Source organism: Nestor notabilis, unplaced genomic scaffold (assembly GCF_000696875.1).
Source record: "Nestor notabilis isolate BGI_N333 unplaced genomic scaffold, ASM69687v1 scaffold15816, whole genome shotgun sequence".
Taxonomy (NCBI): Eukaryota; Metazoa; Chordata; class Aves; order Psittaciformes; family Psittacidae; genus Nestor; species Nestor notabilis.
This window is the reverse complement of record NW_009934456.1, coordinates 90247-112226: the sequence shown is the minus strand read 5'-3', so window position 1 is coordinate 112226 and position 21980 is coordinate 90247. Positions and strand designations below refer to the sequence as shown.

General features: G+C 41.8%; 1 protein-coding gene across 1 annotated transcript in view; it reads left to right on the top strand.

Moving 5' to 3' along the window:
- Positions 1 to 6890: 6890 nt before the first annotated feature.
- SEMA5B (sema domain, seven thrombospondin repeats (type 1 and type 1-like), transmembrane domain (TM) and short cytoplasmic domain, (semaphorin) 5B) overlaps positions 6891 to 21980 on the top strand; it is a gene marked incomplete at its 3' end in the record, with an annotated part of 103930 nt that continues 88840 nt past the window's right edge. Inside the window, exons 1-2 of the mRNA XM_010017361.1 lie at positions 6891 to 7044; positions 21853 to 21952. Of these exons, the coding sequence (XP_010015663.1) occupies positions 6891 to 7044; positions 21853 to 21952 (254 nt within the window). The remainder of the gene's footprint in view (positions 7045 to 21852; positions 21953 to 21980) is intronic.

Here is a 21980-nt window from a genome sequence, read left to right as displayed (position 1 = left end):
TGCAAAATATGCTGAGCCCTGGGCACGCTCCCCAGTTGCAGACAGAGCCTCTGGAATAGTTATTACTGTGTTGCTGCTGTCCCATGAGCCCTGGGATGGCTCCTCTCTTGGGCTGTGTTACACTCATTCATCCTGTCCTTTTGATGGAGAATCCAGAGACTTTGACTGGGAGCCAGGAGCTCCTGGTTTCTCATCTAGGCTGCAGTAAACTTTGCCTCTGAATTGCAGTTGTGTTAAGTACCATAGCATCCATTGCGTTCTGTTGTGTTCGTCTCTGCCTTCATCTCTGTGTTTCACAGATGGAACACATGAAAAATAATTCCATACGCAGTCCAGGTCCCAGAATTACCAAAAATACCTGCATTTTGGCATCTCTGTTCACAGTCTCTCAGAAAGGCCATTCTGTGAAGAGCAAATAGGTCTTTCCATCTCCACTGTAGAGGTAGACGTCTAGAGAACAGGGGACGCACACCACCAGGGAAATAAATGAGTGTAAGCCTTCACTGCCAAGCATGATTTTTGGATAAACAGAAGACTTCAGACTCCGAGGCACCTTTCCACAAGTGCTAAATTCATACCCCAAACAAACGCTAACAAAACCTCTCATGTCTTTATATTATAAGTGGCCAGTTAAAAGAGATCTAGAGCGCTCTGAGGAGAGCCTCTTGAGGCACTTGGGGACACACTCAATGTGTGGTCAGGTTAGTGCTATTCAAAAGCAGGTCTGAGTGTCAGCAGAGCACATATTTATTTATGCCCACTGGGTTTGGCAGGAATTCAGTGGTACAGTATATTTTGCTCTGTTACACAGACGTTTATTGTTGAATCAGCTTTTATTTAATGGGAGCTTTCCACAATAGGTTCCTGTTCTGCAGGGCTTCCTCTAAAGGTGAGGAAACAGTTCAGTTTCCAGGACCATGTAGCCACTGACTGTGCCACTGAGACCAAGTAGCTAAGTAGTGGCTGATGGCTCATTGAGGGCTTACACCAGTCCATAAAGAAATGGACCAATATCAACCAGTTAATTTTGTACCAAAATGTTATTAAGAGTTTTGTCTCTGTTACTTGATCTGAACAAGAACATTCCATTGCCTTTTGTGGGTTTGGTTTGGAACTTTGACCTGTTCTGGGTGGTTTTGAACAGCAATCAGAAAGCATTCTAGAAATAAAATGCCCCAAAGTGCACTGTCAATCTTTTGTGGGATGTAGTCCTAAGAAGATCAGACTATAGACTATTACTATTCAGCTGCACTACAGGCTTCACGAGCCATGAACCGAACAGTATATTAGGTTAAACTGATTTCTCCTTTGCAGAGAGTTATCTGAATTATTTATATAGATCTAGATAACAGAAAGGTTGCAATAAAGAGTTACGAGTTCTCGATTGTTTTATCCCTGGTATAAAGCCTCCTGTGATACTGCAACCGGTGCCCTGCAGATTGTGGGGCAGGAGCTGTTAGAGTGGTCAGTATGGAGCTCAAGCTTCTGCTTTGCCACAGGAGAGTGTATTGCCTTCATGCTTTTGCAATCCACCCTGCTGCTGAATTGTAGGGTTTTTAGAAAGCTAACTTTTAGATTGTATGTGTGAAAATGTGGTTCTGTCCTCCTGGGGTGTTATGAGAGCGAGTTCAGTGTGAGGCTCAGAGGTGATGTTGTAGTGGAGGCTGTGGGAAGCCCTGAACAAGGTGGACACATGAGAGCATAGTGAAACCCAGCCAGAAAAAGAGCTGCAGCATGTAAGCTGTTGTGAATTTAAAAGTGAGCTCACTGATTCTTCAGAAGACTGTAGCATGATTTAATTAAAGAAAAACAAGATTTCTTCACAGATTCTTATCTGAACAGTAGTTTGACCATTCCCATATGTTTGTGTCATGAGTACATAAATGAGAAAAGCTCACTAGACAGAAGCCCCCCAGTCTAAGGGTGCACGTGAGATCTGGCACCTGGACATGCAAGAGCATTGTGCCATGTTTTGGCTGCAAGACATATCCATCTCCCCAGTGCTGGCTGAGGGCTGAGTGTATGCATGTGGCCAGGGGCAGAGGAAAAAGCTGTGCCTTTTCTTCGACAGTGTGGAAAGGCCCTTGGAGCCAGTCTGCTGGGACAAATTCCAGCTGGTGAGGCTGGGAGGGAAGGGCAAGGAGCAGTGGATGAATAAAGGACCATGGTTTTTTTGGCCTTGGAGTTCTCTGTTTTTTAGGGCAGAGCTGCCTGTGCCAGCCTGTCATAGCCACATTGCTGAGCTGTCTTGCTTTGTAATGTTTATATTTATTTCCCTTTTTTGTTCAAGTACTTTTTTGGAATACTTTAATGCCCACCTCTTTCCATTGCTCTTCTTCCCTCTGGTATCCCATTCTAATAAAATCATAACTGTGCCAATCACAAAAGATCCCGAACAGAAGAATTAATGCTTTTACAGGAGGTTCCTTTTAGATCTTTTTTAAAGGGAGCTCTTTCCTTTAAAATGAAAGATGAAGCATTTTCTTTTATCCTTAAACTTTACTGTCACGTTTTATTAAGTCAAAATGATAGTTACAGTCAGAGGAAAGCAGGATATGAATTCCTGGTACAGCCATTTTTAAAGTGTGCTTTGTTTTAAAGTCCTGAAGATTGATTGAAGGTATTTTTCTTTTAGACATGGAGCTTTACTCAAAGGGGGCTTGATCTGAGTTACCCTCTGTAAATCAGGATTAGTTCCTGTGAAATCAATGGAGTTACAATGATACAATACAGGGCGAGTTGGAAAAGACTCATGCCCTGAGAACGAATAAGGGAGGGACTGTGGGTGATCCCCTGAATGCTGTGCTTGTGCGGGGGGGTGAAGCCACGAGACCAAGCAGAATTATGTGCTGGCCCTATCCAGCTGCCATGAAATGGCCTGGGTGAGAAATGGGCCTGTGGCAGTGGGCTTGTGCTCACATGGGTGCTGTGGTTGCAAATCTCAGCTCTGGGGATGCATTACGTGTGAAGACCTCCTGCTTTACCCAGAAGGAGCAGCTCATTGCCCATCCCCTGCCACTGCCACTACAGTCAGGGAGGCCTATGAGCTGAGAGAGCCTAATTTAAGAGACAAGAAGATGGTGCCAGAAGTGGTGCTCTACAAAGTACCTGTCTCTGGGACATGTTCCACCGGGTCGAATGGAGCCTGTATTTGTTGGCCTTTTTTCAGCTGAGGGCCAGAGAGATTCGCTGTGCAGAGTATGAGAAGAGAGAGAGATGCCCCATCACTGGGCCTTGGAGTTATGCAGAGGCACAGAGGACAGGCTTTTGTGAGGGAGATGGCAGATAAACTTGGACAGATAATCTTATTGGGCATTTTTAACCTTTTTTTTTAACACGTCTGCATGGGGGTGCAAAACAGCTAAAGTGGTAGAGGTACATCAAGGTGAGCAAATAAAGAACTGAAGTATGTACTGTCTGGGATTTGAGTTTAACCAGGGATATGAGCCCTTGTCTCTCTGCACTGAAACTTTGACAGCTGATTTCTTGAGCTCTAAGCCATGTTGAGCAGAAAGTCTTATATGAACATCTCTTTTTACAGTATTTAACTGTATCTACACAGCTTAACGCTACGGCAAGTTCCAGCAGTGCAAACCACCGCTAGGCTGGGCTGTGCTTAAGATATGTAGTGTTTTTAGCAGTCTGGATGAGGACTGCTCCTAAGCACTGGTCATACTCCTGCCCTCACAGTGAAAATCTGCAGCTTGGGCAAAATTGGAGGCTTTAGTTTGGCCATCTCCAGTAGAATTGAAACATTTACACTTCATAACTAGCTGCTGGACTCTCCCAGGCAGTTAGTAGTTTGGTCTCGGCACACAATTGCCATGCTCTTGCACATGGCACTGCTTCATATTTGGAATATGGGGTTTTTAGACATGAAGTTGTAGCAGCTGAGAATAGCAATTACTGAGTTGGCGTCTCTCGTAAAATATTGAGAAAAAAATGAGCAAGGCATCCTGGGAAGGGGCAGAATCAAGGAATAACCTTTTGCAATGCTATCCACTGTTTCAATATCGTTCAGTTGGTGCTCTATGGCTTGCCCTTGGTCAAGTTGGCATTTACCCATTGACTCTGAGTCCAGTAGGCACCAGTTCAGGGCTGCATGACACTGATTTTGTTCAGCTTCCCAGCACATGAGAGCTTCACACATCTGATGGGTGCAATTAGCTGTAGAAGATAGGAGACACAGGGAAGGATACAAGTTTTTTCAATGTTTCTTTTTCATCTTTGCTTGGTCGTATATTACTTTCAACTTCACGTTAAGTTTGAAACCATTATTTTCATGCACACTTCGGATTCTCCTATGACAATAAGAAAAAACAAGATGGAACTTTACTCCAAATACCAGTTACAGCTTTCTAAGGAACACTGAAGCCTCTTGGACTGTGGTAAAATCTCCCAGGGAAAGTGGCAGAAATCCAGCTACTTGGCACATTTAACAACTAGTCCAGACAAAACACTAGTAAATGTACTCTGCTTTTGGCACAGAATATGCTATGGGATGTTATGAAGCTTTCCTGTATGCAACTTTTTATCATTCATGACCCCGATGAGTGTGAAACTTGAATTTACTCGTGCTGATTGTAGACCAGATAGGGCCTTAGAGCAGCATGGGACCCTACCGTGTGTCTTTGAGGTAAGAATTTTTTTCACCTAGCTTAAGATCACTGTTTGGATGAAAATGACGATATTGGCTCAGATTAAAAGTCTGGATTAACCAGTAATGGCTTCACTGGGAGGAGTAGAGCATGCATACGGTGGAATTTCCATGACAGTCTCTTCCAGTTTCCAGCAAAGATATCTGACACTGAAGAAGTCCTTTTGCCTCTTGTGCATTTCCCACAACAGCCATCTCCTCTCTAAGGAAAGTGTGGCTTTGACTCTTCTGGAACTTTGAGTGGATGCGAGAGCTATACAAAATGCATCTCCCTGGGGTTCACATCTCTGCTTGTGTTTAACTTCTAGATCTGTACTGAAAAAAATGATCATTTAAGCCAGTGGCTGAAAATATACTCCAATGCATCATCATCAGTAATTTTCATTAAAGCGTGACTTGCACAACATCTCCATCATCTGAGATGCCACAGTGCTCAGTTATGCCCTGCAGTATGCTTTGGCTTAATGACTAAACGGTATGCTGGCCTTAGCTTTGGATGATTTCACATCTCTTACTTCTGCCAGTCCCATTTTTTAATTTAACATGATATTTGCTGTGTTTAAAAAAACACCCTTCATGGCGTAGAACCTCCTTTGGAGAACTGGAAAGGGATTTTATATATCCCTGCATAAAATCTGCATGTATACAGGGCTGGAAAAAATGTGAAATGTTGTAATCTCTCACTCACACTGGCTGGGAAACCAAGTCCGTAAAACTACCCCAAATACTGAATGCCAACTCTATTTTCAGTCAGTGGTATGTAGCTGCTGCTGAAGACACACATAATGGATGCGCTGGCAACTCATCTCTATGCCAGTGTTTTAAAATCACAGAGAAATACAGATAAGAATAAAACATAGGATCCATCGTTCAAACCAGCTGTCTCCCCTAGCTGCTGTAAGCATTCCCTTATCGCTCTGTGACACCCAAAGACCTTTGTAAACTTCTTCCAGCTTCTTGATGTCACATTATTGCCCCCTGTTTTGGTCTGTGTCACGAGCCTGACACAGACCTGTATCAGTACCCCATGGTACCAACCACTAGCCTGGCCGCTTCAGCTCACTGAGGGTGTTTTGGAGACTCCAGACAAAAACATAGAGGTATCAGGCACTGCAGGTGTTGACTGTTGCACTACCTTCATGTAACGCTACACCTGCAGGAATTGAAAATCTCATTATGTGTGAATTTAATCAGAATCAGCTTTATCACCAGGTAAGATTTAAAGGTAGGAGACTCCATTTGTTTGAAAACATGTGTTTGTAATAATTGAACAAAGTTACATAGGAAAATACAATATGCACATTAGTAAGATTAAATTTGGCAATGCAGGTTTTCCTAAGCTGCAGCAGCACCTTGGGGAGCCTGTGGCATGGGCTAATTAATCCTCCATCCCCTGCCTCAGGCCTGATAGGCCCAGGGAAGTTTTTAGAGCTATGTCTTTTCTGCTGCTGCTGTTAAAAATGCTCATATAGAAAAGGCATTTCCCCTCTCCCAGCCTGAGAGTGAGTGTTCCTCCCGTTTAGCTGTGCCTCAGCTCTTGTGACTGAGAGCTATAGCATCCCATGATAAGGCAGGCAATTGACTCACATCTCACCATTCTCCCCATTAAGCTGTTTTAATTTTTATGTTACCCTAATTAGCACTTTCCTGGCAACACCTTTAAATTGGCTTTTCTGGTTTTAAAACATTTAAAACAGCAGTGGTAAAATGGATGAATTTCCTATTAGAACAGTATTAATTGCATGTGTGTTTTCATGATGATTGATGTTGGCCATTCCTTAGCAATCTCTTGAACGTAGCATGACATTTAAACATGGACATCTCATGAAACTGAGGAGTGAGGTGTCCACACTGGGGGACACTTTTGCACCTGGAATATTTGAGAGCTCAAGTTGTCAGCACTGGCCGTTGCACACCAGCTGCTGTGTAAGGACGTGTGCCCCAAAGGTGCACAGAGATACATATTTAGGGAGCTGTGCGCTTCCCTTCTCTTTGAAGTTAAAAGCCCAAATACAGTTGTAAATTGGGTCATTATTTTTAGATGCTGTTTGTGGATTATTATCTTGTGTACTTAGTACAAGTGGGGTTGGGATGAAAGGGGAACCTCCACCTTTCTCTACCCATGTTACATGCTCTGAATAAGCATTCGTCTTTCTGAAAGTGGAATTATTTGTATTTCAGGTATCCTCCCTGGGTCTACCTTGGAAGCTAGATCTGCAGTCGCCCTTCAGTCATGGTTGTTTCAAGATTAAAGGCCATTTCCCTGTCATTGCCAAGCCTTTTTCTTCTTGCTTTTCATCTCTCAGCATCACAGAATGTACCTGAATACTCTGAAGCTGAATATCAGCAATGTGTCAGGAAAGAACACCCCACAATTTCTTTTGAAGGTAAGTAGCTTCTATTGCTGTTTTCAGTTCCAGTAGGATGATCCATTTTGAAGTCCTTCCTGGTGCTGTGGATGATGGTTTAGTCTGTGCTGTTTTCCTTATACCTGTGATCCACAGGCCAGTGCAAGTAGCCTAATGAATTGTATCCACTTTACAGTGTTTTATCTCTGAGGCTTCACTTAATTCAGACAATTTTGCAACTACTGGTCTAAGAATCTCAATTTTCAATTCTGCTACAAACTCCCTGTAATCTTGTGCCACACTGAAAATGTGTTCCAGTTTCCTTTTCTCTAACTGGATTCAGTAATCTGAAATTCAGTAAGCTTATGTACCTCACCTGGCTAGCTGGATCCAGATACTCGGTGAGTGAAAAGTGATAGAGAATTTGTTCATACTTGAACACAAGAAAAGTAAATTGTTTTAAAGTGGCAGGGAATGGCATTCTCTTGTCCTTATCCCAGTTGGATTTTCCATGAGTGTACCTGTACTCCTAAACTGCTGTCTGTCCAATCTGTCCACTTACCCACTAGACAGTTAGATCATTATGTTGGTATTACTATTATTTCTCAATTCACTTCAGACTAGTGTGTTAAGATCAGCATCATCAGCTGCTGAATGTCCTTGTTAAGAATGGTTTCCTTTTAAATGTTGAAATATCGATTTTAGTTCCCATTTAAGGCTTTGCAGTGCAACTCCAGTTACATTCTTTCCTAAAGGCAATTAAGTACCTTGCAATGTGTCTCTAGTTAGGTTCTTTGCTAAAGGCAATTTAGTTGTGGGTTTGTGACCTTTGAGATAGGGTTTCCAGGAAGAAAGTAGTCAAAGGCTTCCTTGCTGACCTTTTAGTGTTCTTCTAGAGAGCTTTACTCTACACAGAGGAGGAAACTCTTGTCTCTTAATTTGGAAAGTGTAAGAGTTTTTTGTCTGTTTTCCATTATCTGTGCTTTAAGGGTTTAAGTGGATTAAAGTAAATTAGCAAAATCTTTAAGCCTACATGATATGGCACTGGCTCTAACCTTGCTCCAGTGAAATGAGTAAATAAAACTTGATTTTAATTGCTAAATAAGTCTAACCATCTGTTTAACTGGGGAGGGATAAAAGGAGAACCCCTTGCAGTTAAAAATGTGGTGGAACTCAGCTGGATATTTAAATAGATTGTACAATAATAATGATATTATAGGTACAGAAAAGAGAAAAAGTCTGAGCTCTTTCTATTAACCAGGAGCACCAAATTTGGAGTGTACAGACGATGTGTTGGCAAGATCCAGCACTGAGATAAATCATTCTGCAGGGAATATTAGAGCTCTGATTCCTGATGTGGAGGAATTGGTGGGCATTTTTTAGCACTCAGTATGATTGCTCTCTGCAGAAGTAATGACTACATAAAAACGCTCATTATTTGCCAGTTTGCTTTGTTTTAATCAGGCATGAATTTTTCACAGGAAAAAAATAATCTCTCCTCCCCTTTCACTGTTCTTACTCCCTTCCTCTTCGTAATGGTAGAGGGCGAAACCTGGTGAGTTAATTAGAACTTGACTGTTATAGAAAAGAAATAAAGATTGAAATTGCCCAGATTATCATTTGGGTCTCTTAAACCCAAGCTAGATTCAGAGTTACTGTTTTTTCTTAGCACCTGTTTCTTCATGATCATTCATGATACACTTTAATCCTGTATTTTCTGTTGCAAAGCTCAGCTGGAAAATACACAGGAATAAAATTGAAGGCATCTTCTTTCCACTGCACATAGTATTTAAGTTCTATGAAAGAGGTCTAACACCTGCAAAACCACATTCAGTTCATAATGTAATTTACCTTAAAGCTATAGCTTGTTCTGATGCCAGCACAAGCAGGTTTTGGCTGCAAGGGAAGACAAGCAGGGAAATCTACTTCTTAGGTGCTGTTCCAAAGTCCTCAGAGGATGTCTCCACTTAAAATTGTGGCTCATGGGCTTTCTGTGGGTGTCCAATTGCATTATCCCAAAGATCACAGCCTGATACACAGTGGGAATGCTGAGCCAGTGATTGAAAGAGTGACCCTAACAGTAGCTCTGCTGATGCTCCTGCTGCTAGGGGAGAGGATTATATTACACCTGCAATTTTCAGTGGATGAGTGGTAACAGTAAGTAAGGTCCCAGGCCATATCGTCATACAGGATGCATTAATTTACTGCCAGAAGGAACAGGTTAACAAAGCAGTTTATATTACAAAAGAGTTGAATAGCATCTTTTTCACTATCTTGCTAGCCTGGCTTCCCATTGCAAGACAAATGGGATGCCATTATACGTTTTGTGTTCTCCAGTCTTCACTTCCCACTTTGCTTATGCTCAGCCTTTCTTTTCCTCCAGATTATGATATTCTTAGCATCCAGTTGGCTGGATAATATCCTTGTCATGGAAGAATCCAAGTAAAACTACTCTCTGTCTACCTTTTAACTGATTTCCAGAGAAATTATGTATTTTCGATGTCTAATCTCTTGCTTATTGTGTCTCATTCACACTAGTCAACCATCTTTTTGAACAATTATCTTTTTGTATTGCATAGACAGGGTAAAAAAGAGGCTACAGTACGTGACCTACTTATTTAAGCAGAAAGTAGTCTATGTATGCAAAATGCTTTTACTTTAGCTGTGTTTGGACCTGAAGAAATGCCTTTTTCTTTATAGAGCCCATTCCTCAAACCACCTGCCATTACTTGTGACCTAGGGGAGATGGTCTAGACAAGTTGAGGGACATAAATTTTAAGTCCTAAATATGCTTATTTGACATGCTTAAGATAAAGTTTGCACTGCCAGGAGAGATGTGGACTGGGAATGGATTGTGAGCTGGATGATTTATCCTAGCAGACTACATAGAGATCGTGAGGGACAGGTTAGGAATCTCTGCTGTGAGCACCGTTGTGTGTGTTTGCACAGTAGCAAACGCACACAATGGTGCCCCAGTTTCCCTGGAACTTATAAATGATGGTCATTGTACAGTTCACCAACAATTATAACATACACAGTTTGGGCTTTTCATAATTAGATTGTTCTATTCTGTGCTTGTAGAAAATCCAGGTAAAGTTTGATTTCCCTTGTTAGATCAGTAAGAAAATGATCTTTTACTTCCCAGGAGGCTGTTTCTGTTGTCTTATTACCTATTTGGCTGTGAGTGGGTAGTTACATTAAGGATCTCTCATGCTTGTCTGATTTTCAATGAGTTGAGAAATTTGTGAAACAAGGGAAGTATAACCTTTTCTATTCATACATGCATGTACACATGTATCCAAGTCCCATTTCACTAAACAGTATGTCATCCTGGCACAGCTACACTGTGGACCATTCTGGTAAGCCAAACACCAGAGAAGTTGTTTCTAGTTCCTGTCAGTCATGTTCTTCTTTCTTGTCGTTTCCATATGTATCTTATAACCAAGAGATCAGTCCCTGCATTTCTGCATTTGCAACTGGGCTATGCCCTTGCTATATACTGTCTTTGTTCTTAGCAGTATGCTTCATTGTCATACAGATGTTTCTTGGACATAAAGCATTTTTGCTATTCATTAAAGATATTTGGAGCTCCTTTGTAACATGCCTCTTGGGAAAGCCAGAACCATCTTCTGCCATAGCGATACTATGTAAGACTTGTTACTTTGAGAGCCAGAGCCGTCACTGACATGTGTATATGTTTGCAGTGGGTGCAGAGTGCTTGGTTTCAGCTTGTTTACCAAGGATGTGCTTTAAAATTTGCAAACTCATCTATGTTATATCATTTGGATGTCTTCATTCATAAAAACATCTCAGCTGATCCCATGCTGAAGCACTGGGGAGAGGTGGACTTAGTTAAATAGCTTATATGCCACATCTTCTCAGGACTGCAAGTCTCAGTTTTGTGGACTGCATCATTAGGCTGGTGTGAGTTCTCAGTGTGTAGCACTTGAACCATTGTCTAATCCTCGATTTCTCCCAGATGCAGACAAGCAGCTCTGTCTGTTGCGTCAGGTTTTCAAAATGAATTAGTTTGGGAGTGTTTAAATCTGGTATTTTTCTTTAGACTGTCTGTAATTATTACCTCCTACCAGATCAGTGTGATTCGGGTTGCTTGAATGTAGCTTGCTGTATATTTTCTCAGTATTTTCTTTCTTTATACAACATTTTATTGAAACGTGTCCACCTTCAAACACTGAAATCTGTGGGGAGCAGTTAAGTGTTTGCTTATTGTATTGAAAGCAAAAGCTGTTTTAACTTTGTAGGCTGAAGGATAATAGGGTATGATTTATTTCTTTTGAAGGTTTACCAAACACCCCCACTATTGTTGAATTGGTCACTAATACATTATTTGCTTTACAGTATGTTGACAAAAAAAAAGCACATTAACATCCATCAACTCCAAAAAGCCAGCTAGGAAAGCCTCTTAGGAAATTCTGATAAAGATTTACACTTTTCTTAAGCAAGTGAGATTTTGACAATCCAAACCAAAATTGTAGTTAACAAAGGATGAAGACTGTGGGGTGAAGTATGAGATGCCTATCTGGCTATGCATCAAAGGGAAGGCAAAATATATTATGGGAGAATTGTCTTTTAGCTCATAGCCTTGTTGCCCTTGAATCTCCAAACAGGGGTTCCAAATGTTAACTGATGATGGATTGTTGACTGGAAACTGGTAGAATCCTGTGGGTGCTACAGAATGTGTGCCCTTCTGTACATTTCAGTATAGACTTTGTTTCCATTAAGCAAGCCTTGTGGCAATTTTCTTTCTAATCTTGAAAAATAGAACTGTGGCAAATGAAACTGTTATTTCCTTCTTTAGAGTTGATTTAGAATTTGTTTGAAAATTATGGCTGGTAAAGCCATAAATATACAGTGGTTAGGGAAGTAATTTGCTCTCAGGCAAAACTTCTGAAAATTACACCCAACAGTTCTCAATGTATTTTTCATTCCATAGTAGTAACAATAATGATGCTAGTTCTTTGACACTTCCCCATTAATGGTGTCCAAGGCACTTCACAAATAATTGCAATGAGATTTGATTGAAAAAAGTTATTCAGCGAGCTGTTCCTTGGGGCCTTAAGAAAAAAAGGGGTTTTGGAAGAGTGCCCTTCATTCACAAAATGCTTTAGAGAGAGTGAATCATGACAAGCAGGAGAGAGAAAAGGAAGACTTTATGGTGAAGCCTCATGAAACAAAGTGGTTGAATAACTCTTACATACTGGAGAGAAGGAAAGTAAAACTTTAAAGATGTATGATAGGTCAGGGAAAGGAACAGCCTCTGACCATGAGTGGTGGTGATGATGAGAGGAAGGGCATCCTCAGCAGCAGAACTGTTAGGTGGACTCACAGTGTGGAGAAACAGGTACTGGGAAGGTCACCAGCACAGTATGCCCAGATCAACACCATGGAAAACTCTTGTCAGCAACAGAGTAGCTTGTTTATATTTCCCAGGGGTACCACTGGTGTAGCTGGGGCTAACAGCAGCAACTAACAGCATCATGTGCATGTCCTTTCTTTGGAACAGTGGCTGGATCTAGGACACAAGTGGGTTGCCTCTTTTCTCTCAGTCACACCTCAGAGAAAGGAAACAGGGTGGAAAGCAAAGCAAAGTGCTTTTCTTTTTTTTATGTGGTTCACTGCAAAGAAAGACATACCTTACAGAGACCTCATTCTCAGTTTTAAAGTTTACTTAGCATAGTTCCCAACTGAGTTAAGTTTGTGAGCCAGTGGTATGGCAGACCTCATTTATTTAGCATATCTGCTTCTGATGACTGTTAATATATCACATTCTCCTAAAACCTTCCATTCAAGGATCTCATTATGCTTTAATAAAGTTCACTTTAGTGCTAGCAATCTCATAAAGAAATATTCTTGTTTAATCATGCAGGGTTCACCGTGAAAAGCCACGAACAGTTTCAGCTCAGTCAAGCTCTTAATATGTACTTACCTTGAAGCCAATGGGATTGTGTACTTGAAACCAAGCGTATGCTTACGTGCTGAGCTAGGCCACAGTCAAAGTGCATAGCACTGAAACATCATCTGTAAATGGAAAACCTAGCGTGTATTTTTGTTTCTAGAGTGTTCTATTACCATAGGTCCAACAGGCCAAGTTGTTCCTCTAACATGGCAGAATCAAGTGGTTAAGAAATAAAACGTGTTCTTTGGATTACAGTAGTATTATCTGGATTAAAGTCTGTGGTCTGCAATACACAGTAGACTGGGTTAGATGTTTTAATGATCATTTCTGGCTTTGGGAAATGCAGATAAAATCCCGAAGATCTTGTGCTTTGGTTTAAAAAGCTCTGACTTCATAGATCATCCATCCTTTCATTTTTATAACATTGGGTGATCCTTAGGATGTATTTTAATGGAATTGCTTGAGCTGCAAAATTCAGATTTGTATTTTATACATGAGAATTGCTCTGTTTTACAGCACATTAATAAAAGAGGTGGAGGTCATTGGTGAAATGCGGTCTCTGATAATCCTGTGCTATTATTAGCCATCTTCCAATTTAAAACCACTGATCTTTATGAGAACAGGTTAATTTCAAAAGTCTTTCAGGATTTTATAGCCTCTGCTCCAATTCATTGGTGTAACTGGCTCATGGTGGGACCTTTGTCCACAGAAGACAGGAGTTCTCATAAGCCTGGCTAGCTAAAAAGTGCAAACTGTATGTTTGAATTGGCATCTCCAGTCCAGTCTCTGGCAAGCTACCAAAGAGGGTCAACTTCTGTTTCAGATGTTCATCAAAATCAGAGAAATCTGCTTCTGTGGTACTTGCTGGTGAAACTCAAGGAGAGTTTAGCCATACTTTCTCCACCCTCTCCTATGTTCTCACTCATGAAAACAGTTGTCCTGAATCTTGCGCCGTTTCTGCTGTCAGAAGTGGCTGATGTAGACATGTAACTGTAAGCATAGTGAAAAAAATTTGCCTTCAGATGTGGAGGAGGCAGATTGAATGGTGGTTGAATGATGACAAAGGAGTGGTTTTTCCTTCAGACTGCAGTGGCTGCAGGAGCCAAGATGCAACTTGCCTTCCTGTCTGAAAAGAGGGATTATACTTATCAGAATGTCATAGAAAGCTGCAAGTGATGCAGGAGCACTCACTTTATCTTTCTCAGTGAGGGAGATTGTGTGACAGCTGCAGGGCTTATTTCAGTGGACAATGGATCACAACACTCTGCAACACCCTTAAGAAAACAAGAAATCTCTGGGTTTGCTACCGGTGGGGCTGTGTGTTCGCTGAATTTCACAATGTGGTGGTGGGGCACAGTGCTGTGCCTGCATGACACCGTACAGTGCTGTGTGGGCTAGAAGTCAAGGACTGTTGAGGAGGGGAGGCAATGTTAGGGTGGTGTTTGCCCTGGCTGGTAGTCAGTTGAAGAAAGCCAAATCCATTCTTTCTATGAAGTTCTGTGCTGTGGAGACACACACCTTTGGTCCTGTTGATCTCAGGCATGGCAAACAGACATGCTTATGCCTCATGGACATGCACCTGTACCCCACACTCTTGCAGCACTGTGACACCTCCTCTTGCTCTTGATCATCCATTGCTATCATCATCTGCAATGCGTATGTTGAGTCACCATGCCTGGAGGTATTTAAAAGATGTGTATATGTGGCACTTAGAGATATGGTTCACTGGTGGACTTGGTAGTGTTAGGTTTATGGTTGGACTCAATGATCTTAAAGGTCTTTTCCAACCTAAATGATTCTATGTTAGCTAGAGTTTGAGGTCTTCTGGGAGTAGGAGCAAGGAGCCTCTGTCATGTTACATGACTTTTTCCCAAACCCCAAGCCTGAGGCCTGGGGACTTAGATCAGTGGAAGTCTCCTGGCTCTCCCTGGGGCAGCTTTTGATGGATCTTCTGTCTGCCCTTCACCATGTGCAAATAGGAACCCAAGCAAAACAGAGAATGGGCCAAGACTGACCTCTCTGCTGGTTCAGAAATGCTGAAGTACTGTAGAAATCTGATGAATTGGGAGTATGAATGGCAGCCCTCTGTTCTCCTTCCTTGGGGGATTTGGGGCAGGAGCGTAGGACAGTTTAGCAGCACACTGTCCTATACTGGAAGTAAGCACTGGTTCATGCTTATTATCTGGTGTTTTCTTTATCTGGGATTGAATCCGTCCGTTCTTCCTGGTAGATTGGTTTGTTTTGCCAGCTGCTCTATATTAATAATAAAAAAGTAAATAAACAAGCAGTCATAATTGTACTTTTGCAAAAATTAGGTTTGGACTAAGTTCTTTTTTATCCATATTGAAACAGTTTAGCAACACTTGTTTTGAAGAAATTATTAAAATTTAGGAAACAAAGAGTCAAGATGCTTAGTATGTGTTAGGAACAGTTAGTGCCTTCTGTACATTGCATGCTTTACAGATAATTAGGCCCTGGTGCACCAACCAGTATCCCTAAACCTATTTAACAATTGGAAGCACTGAGACACTAAAGAGTTTCACAATTTGTCCAAGACAGAGGACTCCAATATCAGTGCTGTTGGGCACTTGGGACCATGCCTACATTTCCAGATGTCATTTCTTTCTTGTGATGGAGGAATCTTAACAATGTCAGTTTAAAGAAAAGCTGTAGGCAGTGAAGGCAGAGACACAAAATCATCTAGGTTTGACATAACTTTAAATGATAACATGTCTAGGTTATTATGATTATTGTGATTCCTATGGCTCTGTGAAGGTTTTTTTCCCTTCAGGGTGTTAAAAAGCAGAGCCTTTTCTTCTGTCTACTTCTATTCTTTGGGAAATGAGAGGTGGGATACCAAGAGATAAAAAGTCATATTCTTTCTTCTTCCAGTCATCTCCTATACACATATTCTTGGACAGGTTGGAGAGGGACAAAAGAGTGACTCTTTTGCTTCTTGGATCCCATTGGAAGGGAATGGCTCACTGCAAGCAGCTATCACAGTGACTCTCAGGCCACTCATGGGTTAGCTCATTGCTGTTCTCATCTGAGGAGGAGTTCGTAGTTCATCAAGACAGGAAGAATTGATTGACTTGGCAGGAAAGGGGGTATAAACATGGCTGGAAGGTGAAGACAACTAGAAAAGAAAGCAGGAGTGGGAGGGGAGGTGAATATGGGGCCACAGGGGTAAACTGAATGAAACCATGATAATGAGACAGGTGGAAGAACATCCAAGTTGGATTTGGGTATTGAGGGGAGAGAGAGGGAAACTGCAGGTTTGGCCCATTTTCTAGAAGGCCATGTACTCTGTCAACAGCCTTTTGTGTCCTCATAACTGAGTGGAGATCAGAGATTTAAGAAGACAATGAACCTAGAAATTGCAGCAGTTAGGATAAGGACATTTAATGTACAATTAAGATTTCAATGGATCAGGTTAAAGAAAGAGAGAATACCAGTAGTGAGGTGGAGGTGGTGATGGGAAGACAAGACAGCAGGGTGATATGTATGTGTAGGAGGACTTCTGGGAAAAAGCCAGCTTGAGTTTTTTGGCCTCATGAGTAAAGTTGAGCTCTGAGTGCTGACACATTTTCTTTGCTCAGCTCTGCCCGCACAGCAAAACATTTCTCCTTCCCCTGTTAAGTTTTCTGAATTGTGGAGTGGTTTTGTGTTGTGGAGGCTACTTTTGTCATCTCAGCATTGGGTAGGAGTGCCAATTATTTTCCAAAGACTATTGCACTAACCTGTGGTGTGACCCATGACAGAAAGCTAAAATGTAAAATGAAGCTGATATTAGAATATGATTTATTGTCAGTCTAATAAAGACAATGCTGTAATTTGACTTTAACTTCTATGCATTCTTGGAAGTATCCACATTTGCTGTGTTTGAGATGACAGGTGGTAGCATGAGTAGTCATTAGCTTTCTGATCTTTGGTTACAGCCTTGTTCGCTTTGTCTCTGATGGGTTCTGATCAGTGACACGCACAGAAAGGAAACTCTGGCCTCAGTCTTAGCAGGCAACTGCCTATGTTGTGAAAAATGCTCTGAATACTGAGGATAACTGAAGCAAAGGATGGTCTGAGATGGTAGGTCTGATTCTGAAATGGGGACATTTCATCAGTCTATACTGAGAAGACAGCCTGCGTCTTTACCTTATATTACAAAGTGTTTTGCATTTGTTGATCATGGTTGAAATCCAACACCGAGAGTCCTCCAGGCTACTGGTCATCTGAAAAAGAGCTAAGTAGTTGAGTGATTGCAAACTGGGGTATCTGCCAGTCACTATAAATGTTGTGCCCTGTGCCAGGGCTGAAGCAAATCAAAAGAGGAGGAGATTGTACAGTTAGTTACAGAAGTCATGGCTGTCATCTGGACCTCCCCAGGAATGCTGAAATATTCAGCACAGTAATTAAACATGCCATGAGCTAGTAAGCTGAGTTAAGAGAATTTACAAGAGACCATACAGAGGCAATCAGGGAAGCACTCAATGTGTGGTCAAATAATGCTGTACAAAAGTGTCTGAATATCTGCAGAACAGGTATTTTTTTATTCCCATTTAGTCTGGCAGGCTGCAAGTGCTATATGTGTGTTCCAGTTCATTGCATAAACTTTTACTGCTGAATAAGCTTATTTTGCAGGGGTTTTATGTAATGTATGTGGTTCAGGTTGTCTTTCCTGGAATGAAGTCTCTCTGAGTCTTCCTTCTTGTTCAGCTTCCCCATCTTCCTCCCTTAAGGTCTTTTAATGATATCTTTGTTGCTTTTCTGTGCAATCCTAGCATAGGAGCACGGTCAGACTGGAGCATGGTTAGTCTGTATATGTGGGTATACCCTTATTTTGCACAAAGAAACCTTGGTCCTGTTTAGCTTAGTTTCTTTGGCTCCAGACAAGGAAATCCATGCTGAGAATTATTCCAGAAGAGATATTCTTGAATAACACAGTGGTTAGCCATGCTCCTAGCTATGGCTTTGCAATTTCAAGATATGGGTATTTAACCTCTCTGCTCCTGCGTGATGTGTGCTGGATGCACAAAGCTGTTACAGCCTGATGGAGATGGGAGCTACAATTGGGCTCAAGTGAGACGAAGCAGTAAATGCTGTCCTTCAGACACAGAAGTCTCAATTCAGTGTTTACATACCTCTTTCCTCTAAAGTACACAGTGTCAGGGTGAGGTGGGGAGCAGCTGGTTTTGAGGAGATGAAGGCTCAAGTATTACCAGGTTTACCCCATCTTTAGAAGCTGATCCAAATCCATCAAGCTCAGTGGAAAACAGCCAATGATTTCAAGAGCCTCTGGATCAGGCCCTTAAACCCAGCCTCTGTGGTCTGGCACACCATCCTTTGTGCAGTTGACTAATCCTGGTCCCAGAGCAGCATGCTAGCAGGCTGCAGGGTCCACCCTCTGAAGTGGCAGAGGGCCTCTTTTCACCTTGTCTTGTGCATGCATAATAGCCTGAACGCAGCTGTGTCTGCAGACTTACATTTCCTGCAAAACTTTGTCTTCTTTGCAGCTGGATACCTGAACCACCTTGAGCTGTGGAGGGACTTGGAGAGCTTTAGAGGCTCTGAATCAGATGTCTGGCAATGGACGGTGCTGGAAACAAAACCAACTTTTGTTCGTTGGTCCTCGTATGGAGGAAGTGAGAGCATGGATGTTTAACCCCCTGGAAATGATTAGAGATGAGAAGCACAAAGGAGGCCTTGATGAACATTTTGCCCCTAAGCCATGTATTTCCTAGCTTTCAGCTCCTGCTGCTGACATGCAGAGCCAAGGCCTTGGTTTTTAATTTTTCATACTGTTTTTAAACAGATACTTTTGCAAATGTAAACATGCACCAGCATTGAAGGTTTCCAGACAAATTAAAGAGTCAGCACTGGAAAAATCAGCCTTCTGAGAAGGGTCAAATACTGATATTCATTGGGTCCATATGTGTAAACTTCAGCTAGTACGGGATAGACCCAGGGCAGCACTTACTTTGCAGAACTGAGCTAGTTTCAGAATGAAAATCTGGAACAGTCCTTAGGGATGCCTATGGTCTGAGCAGTAGATTTGAATGTGTCAAATGAAAAAAGACCCATGTCCTGACTCTTAGTTGCATTTCCATTTCACTTTATCCCTTCCCTCTTAACAGGAAGAAAGAAGGTTGAGAAAGAAAATATGCCATTTGGCATTAATTCTGACAACTCACATTTAGACATTCTTATCTGGGACCATGCTGGGTTTAATAATCTCCAACTACATGCCCATAAAAGCTTAATTTTGCTATGAGGATGCATGCCTTGCAGCCTTTAATTTAATAAATGGGAAGGGTTTCTTTATAAGTTGTACCACCTGCAGTAGTAATAGAAATCAAGACACTGCCTGTTATTTCTTGGGCTAGATTGACATTTCAGCCAATGTGCAAAGATTCAAGCTACATACTGCCTTTTTTTTTTTTTTAATTATTTTTACTTGTAGTTTGTCAGAGCTTGCCCTTAAAAAGAACTGATGAGTTCTGACTCCTGAAGAACTGACTCCTGAAATGAGGAGTTTTTGCTTAGAGCAGCAGATAAAGCAATATTCTTCCTGCCACTGTACTGTAATAGTGGGTTAGTTAGTAGGAAAGAGTTGGTAGGAGAGGAAGTAGAATGACAAAAGAAATTATGGCCTAAAAGCAGGATCCTTAAAAGGTATTATCACTATATAGCAATCCCCTATTCCCACCCCCACCAGCCAACAGAAATACCAGGAGGTCTGCAGCACATGTCAGCCAGCTAACCTGCCTGAAAGGTGTTATTGTTGCTGGTTCTGCTGCTTGGCTCAGAAATGTCTCTGCAGCTAAAGAGCTACAGGAAAAGAAGACAGAGCCCCATTAGTTAGGAGAATGCCAGAGGTGAAACTGCGGTGCCTCCCTGGTGCTGATATATCATTAAGGGTCCCAGAGGAGTGTAGGAGGTGGAGGTGCTTGAAGGTTAGATGGGATGAGTTATTCCTTAACTCGTGCCTTTTCATTGAGGAGCAGAGGAGGTACACGTTTTGTGTGGTTATACATTGTGACTGGAATGCTGAAAGAGCCGGAAGCCTCCAGCTCCTGGCGACTGAGTTTCTAGATTGCAGGGACGGAGGTCTTATTGTTGGAAAGGCCCTGGCAGTGTCCAGTTAAGCAGGGCATGGAACCAGGCCTGATGGTGTCCAGCTCCATGATGAGGGGCTTTCATATTATGAAATATGGTGGTGTTCAAGGCAAAGGCCAAAGCTCCAGGACAAGGTTCTGCTTTGGAAAAAGAGGTGGGTCAAGTGGAGTGTAGGGACGTTTATATGTGTTTTCTTAAGGTTTTAATAACTGAAGGGCTTGATTACATTTCATCTATCCCTGGAGGGAGAAGGAACTTGAAATCTCTCAGCAAATATCCCTACGTCAAAGGTTTTAAAGCATTGCACAACTGTCATCCTACAACGCATGCCAAGATGCCAAAGGCCTTAGTGAGATTCCTCATCAGCATTGTCATCTTACCCCTGTGGAAAGGGGAATTAATGCCTACAACAAAACATTCAAACCTGACTACCTTCAGTGAGACTTCTCAATTTATCTTTGGGGATATAAAATGACGATGGAGCGTGCTTTTTCAGAGCTCTTTTGAACTAGTCTGAACTACATCATTATTGTTATGAGTCATCAAGTCATTGGCCTGTGTATTGGTATCCTGTTGGCATGAGGCCAGAAGATACTACCTTTCATGTTGAGTCTCCTGGATCTTTAACATCCAGTACTTGAATGAGGCACAGGTCACAGAGGGATTACAGATACACTTATTTGGTCTCATTTGTGCCTTGATCCCTCAGATATTTGGTATTCTCCATGTATTTAACTGCCAGAGCAGTTGACAGTTGGAATAAATTCTCAAGAAAAGTCTTCACAGTGAAGCTGGATGACTTTCTGAAAATACATATGAATCTATCCCCACTTATTTCATGCAATAAAGGTACAAGATGAGAGGTTGAAATTCTGTGATCTATAATACAAAGGTCAAAGTTGGTAACTGTATTGAAAGGTGGGATTCTGTGAATGCCCCAGCATCATGCATGCGTGAGAGTACCTTAAAAATAGTAATTCAGCTTTTTATTTTTAAACAGGTGTATTTTTAATTTTATCAAGACTATCTGCCCTAGGTCTCTCAATTGATATTGTGTTCATAGATGTAGCCTCTAGAAGAGCTTTGTCTTAATGAGCATAGCATAGCTAAATCTATTGCTTTGCATTTAACCTGTGTGATTGCAGTTTGGACAATTGCCTAGATTGTGAAATCCAAGCTCATTGATAGAGCCAGTCTTAAGCTTGTGCAATCCCTCAGCCATAAAGATAGTGTGATGACATTCTGTTCCTCCCCCCTGCCTCTCCATCTAAATTAAGGAGGATTTAACCAGGTAAAGTGAAACCTAGAAGAGAACCTAAAACCTGAAGGAGAAGGTAAAACCTGTCATTGGAGCAGCCAGGTCTTGGATGCAGATTGCTTCTACTCTAACTTGGTTTTCAATCAATCAGTTGATGCCACGTTCTTTTTCCGGAGGGCATCCGTTTCCCTTTGCTTAGCACAGAAGGCAAGGCTATGGAGGTGTTACGGCAGGCAACCTAGTCTCTTTACACCACTTAACCCTGGCACTGAAGATGGTTCATCAGTTTTAACAGAAGTACAACCAAGCTGCTGTTATTTCCAAAACCAATGCTGACACTCCATCGTGGATGTGAAAATAACTGCTGAGACAGCCCTGCCTTTATGTGTGGGTTTTTGCACACTCTGCAGAGAATCAGAATAAATAGAAACCCCTTAAATAGATTATTAATTAGCCTTTCCCTGACAGATAGCACGGTAGGAAATCCATTAGTGGATGTCCGGGTGAACTCACTGCTTCTAGAGCGGCTTTACTGTTTTGTGCTTTCTCATTTTCATTGCAGATCTGAAGCCCTGGGTGTCGAATTTCACCTATCCAGGTGTGCATGACTTTTCTCAGCTTGCACTGGATGCCAACAGGAACCAGCTCATTGTGGGAGCAAGGTAAAGATTATATATTAATTAGCCCAGG